This window comes from Typopeltis vanoorti, chromosome 3 (genome assembly GCF_054136105.1).
Source record: "Typopeltis vanoorti isolate ZY-2024b chromosome 3, IOZ_Tvanoo_1.0, whole genome shotgun sequence".
NCBI lineage: Eukaryota > Metazoa > Arthropoda > Arachnida > Uropygi > Thelyphonidae > Typopeltis > Typopeltis vanoorti.
In genome coordinates this window covers 56,878,955-56,898,823 of record NC_143551.1, presented here as the reverse complement: position 1 = coordinate 56,898,823, position 19,869 = coordinate 56,878,955, and the positions used below count along the sequence as shown (strand labels likewise).

At 34.7% G+C, this 19,869-nt stretch overlaps 1 protein-coding gene across 1 annotated transcript in view; it reads left to right on the top strand.

The window, feature by feature from the left end:
• Positions 1-13,291, top strand: part of LOC150108170 (uncharacterized) — a 58,072-nt gene extending 44,781 nt beyond the window's left edge. The window contains exons 4-6 of the mRNA XM_090390421.1: positions 7,597-7,747; positions 10,875-11,225; positions 12,621-13,291. Of these exons, the coding sequence (XP_090246547.1) occupies positions 7,597-7,747; positions 10,875-11,225; positions 12,621-13,291 (1,173 nt within the window). The remainder of the gene's footprint in view (positions 1-7,596; positions 7,748-10,874; positions 11,226-12,620) is intronic.
• Positions 13,292-19,869: the final 6,578 nt, after the last annotated feature.

The following is a 19,869-nucleotide window of genomic DNA, read 5'->3' as shown; positions in this document are numbered from 1 at the left end:
TCTGATAAACACCAGGAACAAAAATGATATTAAAGCAACTGATATAATCTTAAGAAAGAACATACTAGTAGCAGAGAGTTACGAAGGTAACTTATGTTCTTATATTCTTATATCCTCGTAAGTACTTTCTTGTGGTTATATCAGTTATATTTTGTGATCTCGGAATTTCAGCACGCTATGACTGAAAGGCAGTCAAGCGAAATGTTTCACGACTGTTTCTGTACTGACATGAAATTCCAATAAAGCTTTGTTTCTTCAGTTTGCTATTGCTACCGATCAAATATAGGCACGCACTCGCTCGGCATCAGTACTAACGTTAACTCTTGCAGAAGTTCATTCCATCAGGACAAGAGCAGCCAAGGATGAAGCGAAATGTTCTCTTGCATGTTTGCCCTTTCTCAGGTGCACCTTTTCTCACGTGATATCCGACTATCTGCAGCACTTGTCGTTAATGAAGCGACGCTGTAGTGCACGATGATTTCGCTATATCCTGTTAAGCTTACGAGATTACAAGAATGCAATCAGTATTATGTAAACAGCGAAGTTTAAAAAGAAAAGAAAAAAAAAATAACGCAGCAGAAATGAGTTAAATCGAAATCCCAACGTGTTTGTTCACATGGAAAGCTGTCCGGAAACTGACCGCAGTGTCTGAATGTTAATACACGCACACATACCAATAAATAAGGAGATATGTTAACAATATTGCTTCCTTTAATTTTTGTACTACAGCACTTATTTTATATATAATTATCGATCAATCATTATGTGGATGTTCAGTTAACAAGAGCTAAAGTTGAATTACGCAGGCGCGTTTAATTTTAATTAAAATTAAAACAAACATATAAAAATTACGATAGCACAGAATGACAAAATGCCTTACTGAAGCGAAACTGCATAAACAAAATAAAAACTGAAAACATATTAATGGAGTTAAACATACATTTGATATTAATTTATAATGAATTCATTATAAATGATTAATTAAAAGATGCATTATATAAAATAATAAATAAAGTGAAGAAATATTTAAATTACATTTAGTTGGAGCTTTCAGAGTAGTATGAAAACTCTGCTTTGTACATAAAAAAAAAGCAGACGATAAGAAATATCACAGCTACATGTATACTAATAGCATAGAGACTAGGCCAAGCCTAATAAAGTTTGTTCGTATGTAATAAGTACATTTATTAGATATTATTTAATAATCTTAATATATATATATATATATATATATATATGTTTATATATATATGTTTATATATATATATGTTTATATATATATATGTTTATATATATATATATATATATATATATATATATATATATATATATATATATATATATATATATATATATATATATATATATATATATATATATATATATATATATATATGTGTGTTTTATGAAGAATTAAATGACACTAGAACCGAGATTTAAGTAAAAAGGTTTTAATATAAACACAGTACTAGTTTCGGCCTGTAACAGCCTTCTTGAGGTGACATTATAAAATTAATTCCTTAATTAGCCACCCAAAACCTTGTCATCATCAACTCAAATACCCTGGCATATATAAAATATTATGTGACTGCGATATTCCTTATTTCGGGCAGACAGACAAATCTGTCGAAATGCGTATGGAAGAACACATGAGAGACATTACTTACAAGAGACAGCGAGCGAGTGCATTATCAAGTCATATCCTTTTCTCGGCTAATCCTAATGATGATAACCAAAGTCACAAAGTCTGCTGGGAAAAATCTACTAACATCTTCCGTTGAAGTGACGAAATAGAGAGAAAAATTGCCGAATCTAGAGAAATCATCTTCATTCCTGTTCATCTAAATAACAACTTAAGCTACAACCTCCCAGATAGTCATTCAGCTGTAATCATGTACTGGCGTTCACGTGATGCAGCAAACACGCACTCTCCCAACAATGCAACAAACGAAAGAACAGCTTCAAATACAACTACAACGTTTTCATGCTAATTATGTATAAAGACTGTCTGTGTTGTTCATAGTCTTTTAACCCTCAATGTTTAGCGTTTTTTCTTTCATAATGTCACCTGAAGAAGGCTGTTACAGGCCGAAACTAGTAGTGTGTTTATATTAAAACCTTTTTACTTAAATCTCGGTTCTAGTCATTTAATTCTTCATAAAACTATATATATATATATATATATATATATGCTTTAATTGTGAGTACAATAACCTTTTTATTCGCAGCTTGTTTTAACCGCTGAAAAAAAAGTAAATAATGCCCGCTTGAGTTCTTAGACTCGTTAGAGGGATCAAGTAGTAGTAGTAATAATAATTATAATAATGACACGAATAAGCAAGAAAATTTAATAAAATAAAACAATGAAATACAAATGAATTAACATCTAAAAACATATTTATTTATTTTTTTAAATAAAGTACATGAAATATTATTTGACAAAATCTGCTAACTATCATTATATAGGGTGTCCCAAAATTCACGCAAGAAGTAATTTTGATAGAAAACACAGGTTTTTAATTTAAAATTGTAATTTCTTATTGATTCATAAAGTATACAGTATAGGGTTATGCATGGAATAGCATATTGGGTAAATGGCCTCCACGGCTTTGCTGGCACATACGCACTCTTTTGTCGAAATTTTCCATGACCGTTTTTGCATAAATGTGGCTGAATTTCGTTGATACAGCGCTCAATTTCCCCCTTGAAGGCGTGGGTGGTCGTGGGCTTGTTGGCATAAACCTTAGACTTCAAAAAAACCTCAAAGAAAAAACTCCATCGTTAAGTCACATGATCTGGGCACCAACGCTGATCACCAAAACGGGAAATTACACGACCAGGAAATGACTCATGCAGTAATTGAATTGTTTCTCGGGCTGTATGGCATGTGGCACCGTCTTGTTGAAACCACATGTCGTCCACATCCATATCTTGCAATTTAGGCACAAAAAAACTGGATTATCATGTCGCGATAGCGAGCACCATTAACTGTTATTGCCTTACCAGCCGCATTTTCGAAGAAGAATGGACCGATGATGCCTCCAGCCCAAAATCCGTATCAAACAGTGACACGTTGTGGATGCATTTGTTTCTCAACAAGCATCACTCGTGGATTTTCTGAACCCCAAATGAGACAATTTTGTCGATTAACGAAGCCATCAAGATGAAAATGAGCCTCATCGCTGAAGATGATTTTGTTCGAAAAATAAGCATCCACTCGTTGTTGTTCCATAATCCATTCAACGAACTCTCTTCGCTGTGTGTGGTCATTTTTAATAACCCTGAACTGTCAGCTGTCACGCTGTCTTTTTTTTTCTCGTTGGCAACACTTTACCGCACAAATGGCGCTAAATTTAAATCTTGCGTGAATTTTGGGACACCCTGGAATATAAACTACTACCAGTCGGATTCCGATTAAAGTTTGTAAGAGAAGGAATACTTACTAGCATTTATTGAGAAAAGATTTGAAGTTCATCTGAGTTCCTGTTAGTGCAGACGAAGCTGCACTGTGAATATTAGATGGATTTTGAAAGATTTCTTATGGGAAGACTTACTAAACTTATTACAAAATAATGATGTCTATAATTTCATTTCATCTGGAATTTCATTATACGCCTTCATCGTTGATATCTAATATCAGAACATAAATATTTCGCTGATTGTGATAAAATTTAACTGCATTGCCCTAATCCAGCAGGAAGATGCAGACATTTTGTTGTCACCACTAATCTCATACAACGCATTTATATGTCTATCTGAATACCAAATAATCCAAACTACTCCCAGAACTTTTGATTTCTTCCTCACCAATGATTCATCGATACTTTGGATCAAGGCCGGTACAAGAGCACCGACTTAGGGGCGCAATGGATTTGGGGCGCCAACATCGTAAAAAAAAAAAAAAAAAGTAATAGTATTAGTCGAAGTAATAGTAACAGTCGAAGCGTTGGTGGTACGAGCAGTGCTCCCCCCAAAAATGCTCTATACGCAGGTTTCTGGCAAGAACTACTGCTTTTAACAATAAAGAATGTTATAATGCCTGTCTTTTCTTACCAAGATTATAAAACTGGCCTAGGGGGGTGTCACATACCCTCGAGCCGGCACTGCTTTGGATACTGTTTGGCATCTAGGAAATTCAGATCACAACCTAGTGTTAATTTCTTCTTTATCGTGACACATATGATCTTGTCAACCAATCGTCCGGCATTATAGGAAAACCAAGCTGGATGATCTTCCTGATTTCTATGCTTCTTTTCCTTGATTGGATTATTGCTTTCAGTCTTTTGATCGGAAATTTGTACGAATACTCACTGGAACAATTCTTATAGGAATGAATTCATAACTTACCTGTTCCAATTTAAAGAAAGAAAAATAAATCAAGGATATCGATATTGGCTTTCATCGACAGTTTTCTTCTCTTTCTATCTATATTAAGACCTAAAATGGCTGCAAGCAAATTATCAACACATTCAAAACTATTCTGAAAAAACCAAAAGCAGGAACCTTGCATCGTGTACAAATATCAGTTCTACTTTCTGGTTCCTTCGATAGATTTATTGGCCAACTTTTCTCTCACCCTAATTTCGTCTCCTTTCCACCTGAATGGCTGTATTATATTGCTACTCGCATAAAATATCAGTCGTCTTGCTTTGAGTAACCTTGGATAATATGGAATACCATTTTGCGTATAAAATTGTATTTTATATTAACCGAAGTTTTTGTGTTTTCGTCCATGATTGTATTGACGATTTCTCTAAATGGTTTCATATTGTTCCGCATCACGGCATTGAATATTCTTTGATTTTTCGCCGGCAATAGATCAGAATGATTCCTAGTCGTAATGAATCATCTCTAATTATTCTGAAGGTTTCTACTCCAGAGTTGACTCCTACTTAGTGTTGTTATACCCTGATAACTTAAAAATGTGAAAATTTCAGTTATCATGATGTAACAAGAGAAGAAATAAAAACCCTGTATAGATAACTAAGTAAGCAAGCTTGTTCCTAAGCAGATATCGTTAAGAGCCTTTGAAAGTAACGAATACAAAAAATTAAAAGAAAGAAAAATATGCTGGCATCCAAGTGAAAAACATAGCTGAAATTGTTTGTTGAACTAAATAAAAAAAGAAGGGAATTTTATTACAGTTGTGATATGATAAAATAAGGTTAAGTAAAGCAAAGAAGATTAGTCATAGGATTTTGTATGTGAGAGGCTAGTTTTTACACTTGAAATAAGAGATTAAAGATTCGAGTTAATTCTTAGAAAATTTTGGAAAGGGGATTAATTTAGTATAGATGACATAGTGGTTAGCTTAAACAAAAACCAAAGCTCAAGGTCATAATTCCTGAATTGAGACTTCGTCACGTGTCAGTCGCGTGCACACGGACCGCCTAATGTTTTGGCAGAAAAACGCCACTCTAATGGGTCAGTGAAATCGACTCCAGTAAGGGGGGAAGAAAAGAAATTGAAGAAGGTGCCGGTAGGGATCATCGTATAAAAAGGTGAGGGGTCATCGTATAAATCCATGTTGTCTTAGTAAGAAAATTAGAGTAACTGAATATATATGTCCTAGAAAATACCGAATTATAGCGTGATCAGATTAGTAAGGGGTTAGACAAAAAAGGTCAACTAGTTCTAGAATTATACATGTTTGTATGTAAAGAATCTGTTATGGCGATATGATCACAATTCTTATATAGGATCTTAACCTAATACTTGTGTTTAGCTAGTGTTAATTTGTATTATATATTCTTAGTATTGAATTGAGTTTTATTTGATAAAGAACGAATTGTATCATGTTTAAGAGTTCAATAAACTTTTGTTCCTTGAAAATACAGTTGTCTGAGATTGCCGATCAATGCACCACTTGTGACAACGTACGTACCTAATCACGTGGGGAAGGGGATTTGTTAAGTTACTAGATAAAGGTCACGACTGCATATTAGTTTCGCACTCCGACATATTTTGGTAATTGCTCCTTGTTTTTGAATTTTATATCTTAAACTAAATGTCCTGAAATGTGCAGTATAAAATAAATATTTAGGGACACTAAGGGGAGAAGAAGCTTGAATATTTGCATTTGGGTGATATCTCGTATATAGATAAGATTTGGATAAAGACAAGTAGAGTTTCACATGTAGGGATAGTTGAAAGCCTAATAATCGTAAAATTGGGACACAACAGCGTGTGTGTTCTTATTACAATGACTTGTTATAATGGTGTGCAGTTCAAAATGAGTCAGTATCCAACGCATTCCGATGAAGAAAGTTAAGAATTCATCAGCCATCGCCTATGCTGTGCAAGCAACCAAAGGAAGAAACTGATAATCAAGAAATAGCTTTGAAAAGACGGACCACAGACAAATATCTTCGAGATATTTATGACAAACGTTCAAGTTTTACTATGCCTTTCTATGACATTTCCTCTAATGGTGAACGGCCAAGAAAGAAGGTCCCCTGTTGATCCTCAGGCAAGATATATCCATTCAGATTACTGTCGATGGATTTCTTCAATATTCTAGAAACATTTAAATGAGAGCAACTCGACTGTAATTAGAACTAAAGATCTAACGCCCTTCCTGTTTTCCAAGCTGCAGGATAAATTCGATCATTTTCATTCCATTGTTGTTGTTAAATCTTTACATAAAGACATTGAGAAGGATTTGTTAGGTAACACTCAGCTGTTGCTGATGATACAGAGATAGATAGATAGGATAATCAGAAGTGCGACTAAAATGCTTCACATCACTCTATAGGTGCCGCTGTAGTGGAATTCTAGGCATATGAAAAAGGCTATCAGCTCAATGTTAGTAATGTAAAGTTGTGCACTTTAGTGTGATGAGATATCCAAACCATATTATGTTGATGGCATTATGCTAGAAGAAATTGATGGCGCTTGGGATCCTGCATTTTAGTACATATGAAGTTGAAAAGTTCAGAGTCATACTGCAAACGTTGCAAATGCAATTCAGGGGATAATTGCAATGCTGTACTAACGAACATTAACTAAGACCTAGTCATCTTGCCTCTTTACCAGGCCTTGATTCGACCTCACCTGGACTATTGTACGAAGTAACTGGTCTTCCGAGGTGATACCGACACAGTGAAGAGGTGGGGGGGGGAGAAGAGTGATAAATATGATATCTGATTGTGGAATATTGATTACGAGGATAAACTGAAAATTTGTGAACTGCAGACACTAGCAAACAGAAGAAAAATGTGATCTTGATGGCATCTACAAACTTCTGAAAAGATCTTTCCAGTGGATGGAATTTTTCATTTGATGGAGGATGGAAGGCATTCATGGAAGATGAGAATGGATGTAGTGAAGAAGGGGGATCACAGTTAGGTTTTTTCTCTCATAAAGTGGTGCGTGAGTGAAATGGATTGCTTGTGGAGGTAGTGAGTGTGGTAGTGTGAATGAATTCAATAAAATGTATGACAGCTGGTGCAAGTGATATGTGGTCTCCTTGATGAGTCACTGACTTTCTAGAGGTCTCTTCTAATATAATAATAATAATAATAATAATAATAATAATAATAATAATAATAATAATGACAAGTATGTGTGTGTATATAAATATATTTTTCCCCTCAGATTGCAATTAGCGGAGACGGTAAACGTTTAGTAGAAGAAATTAATAGTCAAGAAATGTGGAACAGTCGGACAGACTTTGTAGCAACCAGTCAGTGTTATCCTTTCAAAGTTCCACGACTGGAAAGTATAACTGATCAGTCAAGGAAAACTAGTGAGTATACTATGCCACTAAAACAAAGCTTGTTGTTTATTATTTTTAATTTAAAAATAGCTTTTTCAGCTAAATAAATAACAGTGATTCAAAATTGTTACGGATAAAGCCATAATAAAATTTACTTTAAATAGTTTGATTTTAATGGCATCAAAAATTAATTATAATAAAAATTAAATAAATATTAACAAAGGCTGTTCGCGAAAAACATATTCCTATATTTTCTGCGTACTAGTAATTTGAATATAGTCAAGTTAGCCTGAATAAAAATGACACTGTTATCGTAATAATATTCATTCGGTTAAGTCTGTTTCATTTATTTTAGCAGGAGTTGGCAAAAGGGATTATTCCCTTTTCTTTTAATGCGAATCCCACCCGTGAAAGTCTGTTACATTGGCATTAATGTAATCCTAATATAGGAACCAAACATGGAATCTCTTTAAAGTTTTTCATGGTGCCAATAAGCAAGGTGAGGGTCTCCCACCTACAGATATTCACAAAACATCAATACCTAGCCTGTTAGTTGGAGAATGGTTGCGTTAATCATCCGATCAATCAAGTTAATTGCTTTTTAAAGCTCTGGTTATTATGTAGTAAGTTAAAGTTGGCTGGAAATTGTGAGGAAAACAAAACTACATCATATCATCCTTTGGTATTTAGCTTGAGGGCAATATGAATTTACCCAAAAGATAACATGGTAAAAAATTATCTATCGCAAAGCAGTCATGATTGTATTCAAATCCGCTGATGCTTCATTTATGCGAGACTTTAAGGCAGTAATAACTTTTTGAAGACTGATGGGTAACCAACTTCACCCTTGGCCAATCACTAACCAGACCAAGGTTATCAATGATTTTAATAGGCGCACAAGGAGGAGAGTTCTACAGATAACTGCCGCCATTTCTTGGTTACAGTCGTCTGTAGTGTCTGAAAATTTAATTTTCTTGAATTGAGGGATTAAAAACTTGAGTTTACAGCATGAAAAATCTTATTTGACCGTGCAGAAATCGATTAAACCTAGCATGATCAAGTATGGTTTACCAATGAAATGAATAGAATTCTTTTGAATAATTTATAAAGTCATGGGACATTTTTTCCCCTTTAATGTGATGCTGCTTGTATTATGCATTCTCGATGCATTCAAATTTCAAAGGATGTGGTCAGGCGCTTCACTCGGTTTCATTTGTATTATTTGTTTGCAAATGGAATTGAATCCTGTAATTGCATTAATCCAAAGGTTCCTATTACAGTATGTACCTTTTTTCAGATTGTATAATGTATATGTCTTCTATTGGTTTCGTCGGTTAATATAGATTCAATAGAAGAAACTATCATAGATCAAGAATTTTCCAGATACATTTTTTTTATTATAGGAAACTGCTAGCAGCTATCTGCTAAAAATATACGCGTACACTTCTGATATCGCAACATCTAATGACGCTACCCACCGAAAAAGCAGGTGAATGTCTCAGTTGTGATTGAGCTGATCAGAAGTGTACGCGTATTTTTCCCCTCCGTTGTATTATGAAATCAATCAGTGGAATGAGCAACATGTGTGCAATTAAATTTGCTGCACACTTGGTAAGATGGCCGCATTAATCTATGAAATATTGCAACAATAATAGATGACAAAATGCATTTATCCAAAAATATTTGTGATTATACTTCAAAGAAATTCTGGTCGCTTTCTTTTACGTATTGGTTGGAAGGAAACCAGGTGCCAGAAGAATCATTTATGAGGCTGTTTTCGGTGAAATGCATCTCGAAAAGTCACTGAAGAATGGATCAGTGAACAGTCCAATATGTTGTCAGCTTGTGAAGAAATTCCTTACACATCAATCTCTTCACTTAAAAGCACGATCAGCATTTGAATGTCAAGATTTTTGAATGCTAATTTCCGGATCCACAATATTCTACTTGACAGTAGAATATTATGGTTCCATAAATTAGCCAAGCAAAACAAGTATCCTTTTGGTTTTCTTTCTGCATTACTCACCAGATTTTATTCCATTCGACTTTTTCCTCTACTCCAGAATAAAATCCCTTCCCCAAGGAGGGAACCAATTTCAAAAAGTCAATATGAAGATTTAAATAAATCCTCATATTGCCAGCCTGGTTGGACGAGCGGTTAGCACCCCCACTCTACAAGCAACAGGCTGTGGGTTAGAATCTGGCCGTGGGGATGGAAGTTTATGATTGTGTTGTGTTCGGGTGGGAGACGGATTTCATCTCTCGGTGTGAGGCCACCGATCCGCTCAGTAGCCCACTCAGGATTTAATCTTGGGGAGGAGGGGCTAGTTGAGTAGACGATTTGAGAATACACACTACGCATCGCATACGGCCTAAGACTGAGCATCTGCAATAATCACTCATTCATAAGTAGTATAGAAATAGAAGACACGACACAGCATAAATTTAAAAAAAAAATTAATTAGGAAAACATTTTGGGAAATTTTTCTAGTGTTTTTTTTTTTTTTCCTTTTCCTTTGGGGGAAAGGGCCCCCTTTTCCCCCACCTCTGGGTGCGCCACTAGATCCGCTTACTGGAGGCCTGAAGTGGGTTGAAAAAGTTCCATGTTTGGTGTCTAGAGCATGGTTTCCGGACTGAAAAAAAAAATACTAAATATATATAAAAAATAGAAATTTATATCCTTAGCCCAAAATGTACTATAGGTTTGAAAAGACCTTTCGCATGGAAATAAAAATAAATATAAAAAAATAAAGAACTAAATCAGTATCAAATTTCTTGTAAATTTTATTTCCGTTTTTCATTGATTTTTTTCATAACTGATAAGATTGAGATTTTTTTTAAAAAAATATGAATAAATGGATGCGATTCACTTATTGCACCTAGTAAGAATTAAAAAGGATTGGAATAATTATGATAAAGAAGAGTGACTAACATTTTAAAATAAGTCCCATTCGTTTTCAGTTATCTACTGTAAGACTGTCAATTAAAATTACCTCGGTAACCTAATTTCTGGACGTTAACCATCGTTTCTCATGATACATCATTTTAATTAGGCTTGTTATTATTTTTCCTTTCTTTCCCATTATTTTTTTAAAGTAAAATAAACACATCATTTTTGACATTCCGTACAAATTATTATTATTTTTTCTCTTTACAGGAGATGTCCAATGTTCGTGCCCACCTTTTGAATGTCTCTGTTCCAAGTCGCCCATGAGCGTTCACTCAGCAGGTCTCCCGCCCTCTGTCACCAGAACGTCATGTAAAGCAGAGTTCCGTCCTGACAACAGCTACAATCATATAGACGCCGCTAATATGGCCACTGCAATGAGCTCGGCCATTGACATGCACGCAGACTTCGTGTTCCAGGCTATAGACAAAGTTTTAGAGGACGTAGCGCTAGAACGAGTTACCGCATACTACTCGCACGTGCCCCACCGATTAACAAGTCACGAGCAAGGAAGGGAAGTTGACTTTAGCCAAGTGTCTTATGGAAGCTCGTTATCCGAAGGTAAATAACTTTGCTTGAGATCATTTTAATGTAAACAAAAGAGGGTTACGTTCTATAAAATAAACGAAAAATGAGGTTAACAGTGTTGTCATGGCATTTCAGACTACTTCTTAAGTTATATTATAAGAACGATTTTTCAGCTGGAATATCAAAGGATATGAAAATCGTTTGTGGTTTTATTTTCATTCTATTTATTTATAAATTTATTTTATTATTTTTTAAGACTGTTCAGTTCGTCAAAGCTATTATTTTTTTTTTTACTTTATCATCAGTGAATATTGAAATCTTATCTACGAAGGTTCCTATCCACGTCATGAACCTTCATAGTTCAATCGACGGTGCCCTTCGGTTGAAAGATCTGTGTTCGAATCCCGTCTAGGAAGCGACTCTTTATTAAAGCTCTGAAGGTGTGTTTAAACCTGTCTTATACGCAGGTGGAGGGCTTTTATCCCAGAAACACTGGTTTTTCACCCCTCACTCAGGCAAACCAACCATGAGAACACATGCAGTTTACATACAGAGTATACCTATAAGCAGAATACTAGCCACCTTATCCTAAAATTTTGGTTACGAAACCCAAGATGAGATGGGTGCATAAGGAGTCGTGAAACACTGATGATCAAGATGATGTCCACGTCATAAGTATTAAGGATGTTATGTAGACTTTTCACTAGCTTTTCGTATCCTATATAGGATGCCAACATCTTGATAAAGACTTTTCAATGGAAGGTGAGTTAGCCAGTCTCATATAGCAGTACCAGAGTTAGTTTTCTGCCTGCGCACAATCAAACCAGCCAGAACACACAATACACTTCACAGACAAAATATACTGGCCTTCATTGTCATAGTTGCGGAACTTCCGTAGAAAAGGAATTTTACTCGACCTAGCTAGGAAACATTTTAAAGAAGAGTTGTAAATTCCCTATAAAGTTCTTTAAATCCGTGAATGGATACGAATGCAGGTGTTTCAAATCAAAGTACACCATCCCTACTGATTTAGTCATGGGGTACTCTCCAGCAGGTACTAAATCAACAAACTGGTCTTATAACGGACGTGACAGTATTTTCTATCAAGGAAACTCGACTCATCCCCCCCCCCCCCGCCAAGCAGAACAGGTAATAGACATGCCAGACAATACAATATGAAGAGTATTAACCGATCTATTATATCGTTAATTAGATATGCTTATTTAGTTTAGGTTAAGTACTACCGTATTTCATGCTAGCTTTCCATGGAATTTGTTAATCCATTACAACCATTCTCATAAATATACAAATCTATCAATACTAAATATCAATATTTAGTATTAATATTTATCCATATCAATACTAAATCTTATAAATAGTACAAATTTCGAAATTTTATGACAGTGTTTGTCCACTTTTTCTTTTCAGGTAACGAAGCAGAACATGAGAGGTACCCCACAGCAACATGTCCTATGGAGGATTACTACAGTGTCCCGAAATCTAGCATATTACCATCAAGTGAGGTGTCGTCATCGTCTGACGGGGATTCTTCTCCTTACGTAGAAAAAGAACATTTTCCAGTACTCCAGGAAATAGATGATTTCGATATGATCCATCCTTCTGACATTCTCGTACTGGATCAACCTATCAAAAAGGTAGAGCCGTCGAGCTGTGGTTGGACTTCTAGCTATGTTCCAGATGACAGTGTACGCGATGACTACATAGTCACCTCTCTCGATGACCCTGATGTATCCCAGCGTTTTTTTGCGGCCATAGACAACTTATTACAAGATTATGGCGATATTCAATCTGTTCCCAATGTATCAAGTAGGTGTCGTGAATTCGAAGAATCTCCAAACAATTGGACATCGCTTGAAAATGCCCCTTGTTATCCTACATTTTCTCAGCATTCTGCACGTCCTAGTGGAGATGTTACACAGTTGAAGTCTCTACCTACCGCTGACAGTTCTCCACTGTTAACGACACCATTTGGAGAAACAACGTATAATTCTGTATTTTCCGTAGCGTTCCAATCATCGTCTGGATGCCAAAGACCAGATATTACTCCTACTGTTATGGGTTCGTCAGTGCCTTTTTGACTTGTCATTCCCTAACAAGAATCAATTCCTTTTCCTCTCCCATTCACCTAGCTTACAGCTAGGTGAATCCTTGAAAATAAACCATGCTTATAACGTCGAATGCCGAAGTTTTCAAACTTTGACGTGATGTACATTTTTTGTAAAATGACTGATTGTTTTGACAGTATCAGTTATAAATTTTCTCTTTAATGAGAATGTTTATCAACGATTGTGCCTCTTTAGGGCATTTTATAAACGTTAAGTTGTTGAAAGACATTGTGGAAATTCGAGGATATGTGGGAAGTAATCTTGTTGAATAGTGTATTTAAGTCTGTTCTCAGGAAATTTTGCAAATATATTTATTGTTAAAAAATAAAGAAAGAAAGAAATGGAAGCTTGAAGCCATATAAAGTCATGGCCTCCGAGACTGGCAGCTAATTGCATGCTTGTTGAACCGTTCAGAAAAAAAAATTGAATTAAAATAAAATAAATAAATAAAAAAGCAGTTTTTTATTTTTTATTTTTAGAGAAAAAGAAACATTGATAATAAATATCTGTTCTAATTTAATACAGAATAGGTAAAGAATATTTGCAGCTGGTACTTGATGGGTATCTAATTATCCCCTCTTTTAATACTTTTCTTTATTATATTGAAGCCTTGTGTGTTCTTTTTTACATTAATTACGATTAAACATACTAATAAAAAGTTCACTTATAAAAAGTACATACGTTTTAAACATAACCCGTTGTGGTATTTTGGGATATGCTTTGTCTGTGATTGGAAACAATTGGTGAAAGCAGCTCCTAAGTCACTACTTGGATATAAACAAATGATGGGTATTGATAATCTTTTCCTTTCACGCTTTTTGTTGTCAAGTTTAAACCATTGGGTGCCTCCTTCATTAATTAGGGCCATTTGAGTTAAACATATACACATCAAATACATATTATATTACTTAATACAAGAAAGGATCCTGCCTTAAAAGAATGATATATTTCTCTAATGTCACTTATTAATTTCTGTTGGATTTGCCCTTGAATTAGATTTCCTCTTGAATTTCGTACATACTCGATATAAATGTCGTAGTTCTTTTATATCGACAATCTACGATTAATAAATGAAATGTGAGAAATAACGTAATTGCAGTGCTGCGTATGGCATTATTTTTAAATTTGTCATAGTATTCGATCCCCTAAAAGAAATGTCATTGTAGCTTTGATGCCAGTTATCGACTAAAGGTACTTTTTTTTTTAGACCTATTTTCAGTCAGTTCCTGAGTTAGTGAATGTTCCCTTCCGGAAACCTTTTTTTTTTTTTAATTCTGCATTTCTAAAATCATGATATTTCAGACACTATCACGAATGTTAGGGTCATGATCACTAGATGGCGGCACTTGTTTGCTGTATTCTTCCTTGCTCTCGAGTGCTTTTAAAATCATTCATAGTCATGGGTTCAGCTTTTTGCAACAACTTTGGACATATTAACTCGAGATTCGGTTTAGAGAAAATTAACGCTAGCATCGTGCTTTTTTTACATGATTTTCAAGCCAGTGATCAAATGTTCACAATGGTGTTGTGGAGAACAGTCATTATGCTCACGGCCTCATAAAATTAACTAAAATGCTTTGAGTTGAATTTATTTTTAATTGACCGGGAACTATTTATAACCCAAAATAACTGCAAACAAATTATCAAAACATCCCATATCCGCTGTTAAAAATGACAAACACAAGAAAGTTGTAGGGCATCCAAAAGACCGGCGTGCTTTCTGGTTCCTTTTCAAAGCTAATGGCCATAACTTTTTATCTAAATCGGCTTTCATCTATTTTTTATTGATTATTTCAGTAACTGACCTCTTGCATTTCCAAACTTGCAACATCCAACAACTCCTTTTTTTTTTAACTAAAAGAGATAAGAAGAATTACGTCAATATTAAAAATACAAAAAAGAAAGAAAGAAAGAAAGAAAACAGAAAGAAAAAAAAAAACGAAATATTGTCGGTTATACCAGATGAAATTTGGAATCATTCCCAACATCGCTACAACCAACAATACTTCACTTGTTCTATAGGTTTTCCATTGAGAACGTAGTTGATGTCATCACTTTTGCCTATTTCCATATAATTTAATACAAAATTTGTTAAAGTGGACGTTCAATTCAGTTAAGAAATGCTGAAGAATTATAGCTGATTTATTCAAAGTGCGACATCATACATCATCTACATAAATAGCGAATTGAATATCGCAAATACTGATATCAGTCTATATGCGATATATAGACGAAGAATAAGATGAGATAGTGTGAACCCTTATCTTGCATTTGATTTTACATCAGTTCATTCTCCATTACTTTCTTTAATTCTGATTAGTGGCACACAACTCATAGACTATATTTCTCTGTATAATATTTCTGTTTACATCATGTAACTGTGATGTTTTGAGCAGCTTTCTCATGGCACTTTGTAGTATGCCTTTTCCAGATGTATAAATCTGAAGTATGAAAATCATAAAAATATAAAAAGGATCTTGTTATATTCCCATGATTTCTCAACTATTTGTCTGCTCTTGACATTCTCTATTTGGTCTGAATCTAGTATATTTTTCTCCAAGTTTCTCTTCCACAATTTTTCTCAGCCTATTCTCAAGTATGTTCGCATAGATCTTACCTGGAACGAACAATAGAGAATAATTTCTGTAATTCTCACATTCAGTTTATTTCGTCTTCTCTTTTTTGTATTTTGATGGGTCCTATGAGAGCTCTACTCTAATCATGCATTCGAGATTATTCAGTGCAGCCACAGTAAAACGTTTCTTATATTTCCACATTTGATCACTTTTGTTTGAATACCATCTAGTCCACTTGTATCTCTACATTTATTTGTTGCTGGCTTTATCTATCCAGATACCTAGTCCTGATCATTCCTCTTGAATATTTTTGAACACTTCTTGCTTCATTGAGCTACCGTATTTTCAAGAAAATTACTCAACATGTCGAGAATATATTTATCATCCGTTTTATTATTATTATTATTATTATTAATATTATTATTATTATTATTATTATTATTATTATTATTATTATTATTATTACGTGACAGTTCCAGGGAGTCCAAGGACTCATCCTGGAAGGGCACTCTACTCAACTTCGCTAAATATCTCACCTTCTCCACTGCTAATTCTCCCACTACGAAACTACTACCATATATATATATATATATATATATATATATATATATATATATATATGAAAGAATGATCATTGACTCGGTTAACATATATATTTTTTTAAAAAGAATTGAATGACTAAAACCGAGATTTAAGTAAAAAGGTTTTAATATAAAAACACGACTAGTTTCGGCTTGTAACAGCCTTCATCAGGTGACATTATAAAAGAAAGAAAAAAGAAAAAACACTGAAACACTGAAGCTCAAATAAACTATGAACAACATAGAGAGTCTCTATACGTAATTGACATTAAAACGTTGTGGTTGTATTTAAAGCTGTTCTTTCGTTTGTTGTATTGTTGGGAAAGTGCGTGCTAGTAGCATCTCATGAACGCCAGTACATGATTACAGCTAAATGACTATCTGGGAGGTTGTAGCTCAAGTTATTATTTAGATGAACAGGACTGAAGATTATTTCCCTAGATTCCACGATTTTTCTCTCTAGTTCATCATTGCAACGGAAGATATTAGTAGATTTTTCCCAACAGACTTTGTGACTTTGGTTTTCATCATTAGGATTAGCCGAGAAAGGGATATGACTTGATAATGCACTGGCTCGTTGTCTCTTGTAAGTAATGTCCCTCATGTATTCTTCCATACGCAATTCGACAGATTTGTCTGTCTACCCAAAATAAGGAATATCACAATCACACAATATTTTATATACACCAGGGTATTTAAGTTGATGATGACAAGGTTTTGGGTGGCTTATTAAGAAACGGATTTTTCGAAGTGGAGTGAATAAAGTTCTGATATTGTATTTTCTTAGAACTTTTGCTAATTTATGTGAAACTGTACTTATGTAAGGAATAGATATATTGCCTTTGAATCTATTTGTTTCTTCCGAGCGACTTCTAGGAGGATTAAGAAGGAATCTTTCAATGATTCTCTTGGAATATCCATTAACTTTGAAAGAAGTTTCGAGATGGTTTATTTCTGTAAGAAATTCATTTGGTCATTTGCCCGTTCTCTTCTGGATGACCCAAATGAACTTCTTACAGAAATAAATCATCTCAAAACTTCTTTCAAAGTTAATGGATATTCCAAGAGAATCATTGAAAGATTCCTTCTTAATCCTCCTAGACATCGCTCAGAAGAAACAAATAGATTTAAAGGCAATACAACCTCCCAGATAGTCATTTAGCTGTAATCATGTACTGGCGTTCACGAGATGCTACTAGCACGCACTTTCCCAACAATACAACAGACGAAATAACAGCTTAAAATGCAACCAAAATGTTTTAAAATCAATTACAGGGTGTTCGGGATAAATTTGACATATTTATAATTAATTATATTTTTACTTAAGTTACATGTATTAACACACACTTCTCTTCATTTAAAAGTTTGGACCCTTCTTCATTCATATACAAGATGTCAGAAAGGATGGATAGCTGGAACCCACCTGAATCATGGAAGAGAATAACTTGTATCATGATGATTCGTGCCCGCCATCAAAATAAGGATATTACGACTGCTGCCCAATGCTCCCTGAATACAGTAAAAACAATCAGGAATGAACTAGAGACTTGCAATGGTGACTACGAGGATGGAGCAAGAAGAAAGATCCCTAGCAGACGATCTGATTGCGTTCGTATAGCAGAATTCCTCGCAAATCTGCAGGAACAGGTGTTGAAGAACCCTGGCATTGGAATTCGGGCTTTGTTCGTGGAGTTGCTAACTGTAGTCAAGCCCTGGATAACAAGGGTAGCCAATGGTAGGCCGTATGTATGGCAGCAGGATTCGGCCCCTTGCCACACCTCTGGGAAAAGTCAAAAATGGTTGTCTGAAAATTTCTACGACTTCACCAGTCCAAATGTTTGGCCTCCAAACTCCCCAGACCTTAACCCCATGGATTATTTTGTATGGGGCGCAGTTGAAAAAGACACCAATCGCACTTCCAGTAATACAAAAGCCCAGTTAATGGATAAAATTAAAACAGTTTTTGCGGCCCTTCCCAGGGAGACTGTAGCATCAGCTTGTTCGAGGTTCCGAAGCAGAATTGAAGCTGGGATCGATGCTAATGGTGGTTATTTTGAGTAAATCTTGTTGATAGTATTGTAATTAACTCTGCCTGTAATGTTTTTTTGTCAATTCATTAAATTTAATAGATACAAAGAAGATTTTCTTTTTCCTTACGAAACTGTCAAATTTATCCCGAACACCCTGTATATAGAGACTCTCTATGTTGTTCATAGTTTATTTGAGCTTCAGTGTTTCAGTGTTTTTTCTTTCTTTTATAATGTCACCTGATGAAGGCTGTTACAAGCCGAAACTAGTCGTGTTTTTATATTAAAACCTTTTTACTTAAATCTCGGTTTTAGTCATTCAATTCTTAAAAAAAAAAAAAAAAAAAAAATATATATATATATATATATATATATATATATATATATATATATATATATATATTATTTTTTTTTTCAGCGATGTAAAACATTATTTAAATTAAGGGGATATTAAATCCCACATTGTTTTTAAAACCGAATAAGAAACTCAAAGATCGGAATCAAAGAGTTTCATGCCGAATATAGTAACTATAAAAGTAGCGACGACTACTAGCGTAAGCTAAAGCACGTAGTTCAAGTACGTAGTACAAACTAGGGCAACTCGTAGTCAAGGTGGGGAAAGTTCTGATCATTATTCTTAGTATTTCACATAATGTAAAACCCATCTCCTAGGAGATGTATGATATTTTACATTATGATGGGAGGTCACTACCCAGAGTAGTAGTACTACCCAGTACTACGTACTTGAACTACGTGCTTTAGCTTACGCTAGTAGTCGCCGATACTTCTATAGTTACTATATTCGGCATGAAACTCTTTGATTCCGATCTTTGAGTTTCTTATTCGGTTTTAAAGCAATGTGGGATTTAATATCCCTCTAATTTAAATAATATATATATATATATATATATATATATATATATATAGGAAGTATTTTTACCTTGGGTATAAATATGTTAAAGATACCAAGTAATTTTAAACCTGGTTTTACTCCATTTCCCAAGTAAACAAACAGACTAAAAGTCAAGTTTGCGCCTGCAATTGATGCAAGTCTAACTGATCCCACAGGTAGTGCAGGACCAGGGCAACTCGTGGCAAAGGTGGAACAAGCTCCGATCACTAATCTTAATATTTACCCTTAATGCCAAAACACATCTCCAAGAAGGGGATATATGATGTTTTGTATCAAAGGCAAGGGGCCACTACCCAGACCGGTTTCGACCTTTATTGAGGTCTCGTCAGTGGAGCTAGGCTAGAAATACCAAGATTTAGTCATACCGAGCTTACAAGCTCGGTATGACTAAATCTTGGTATTTCTACATCATATATCCCCTTCTTGGAGATGTGTTTTGGCATTAAGGGTAAAT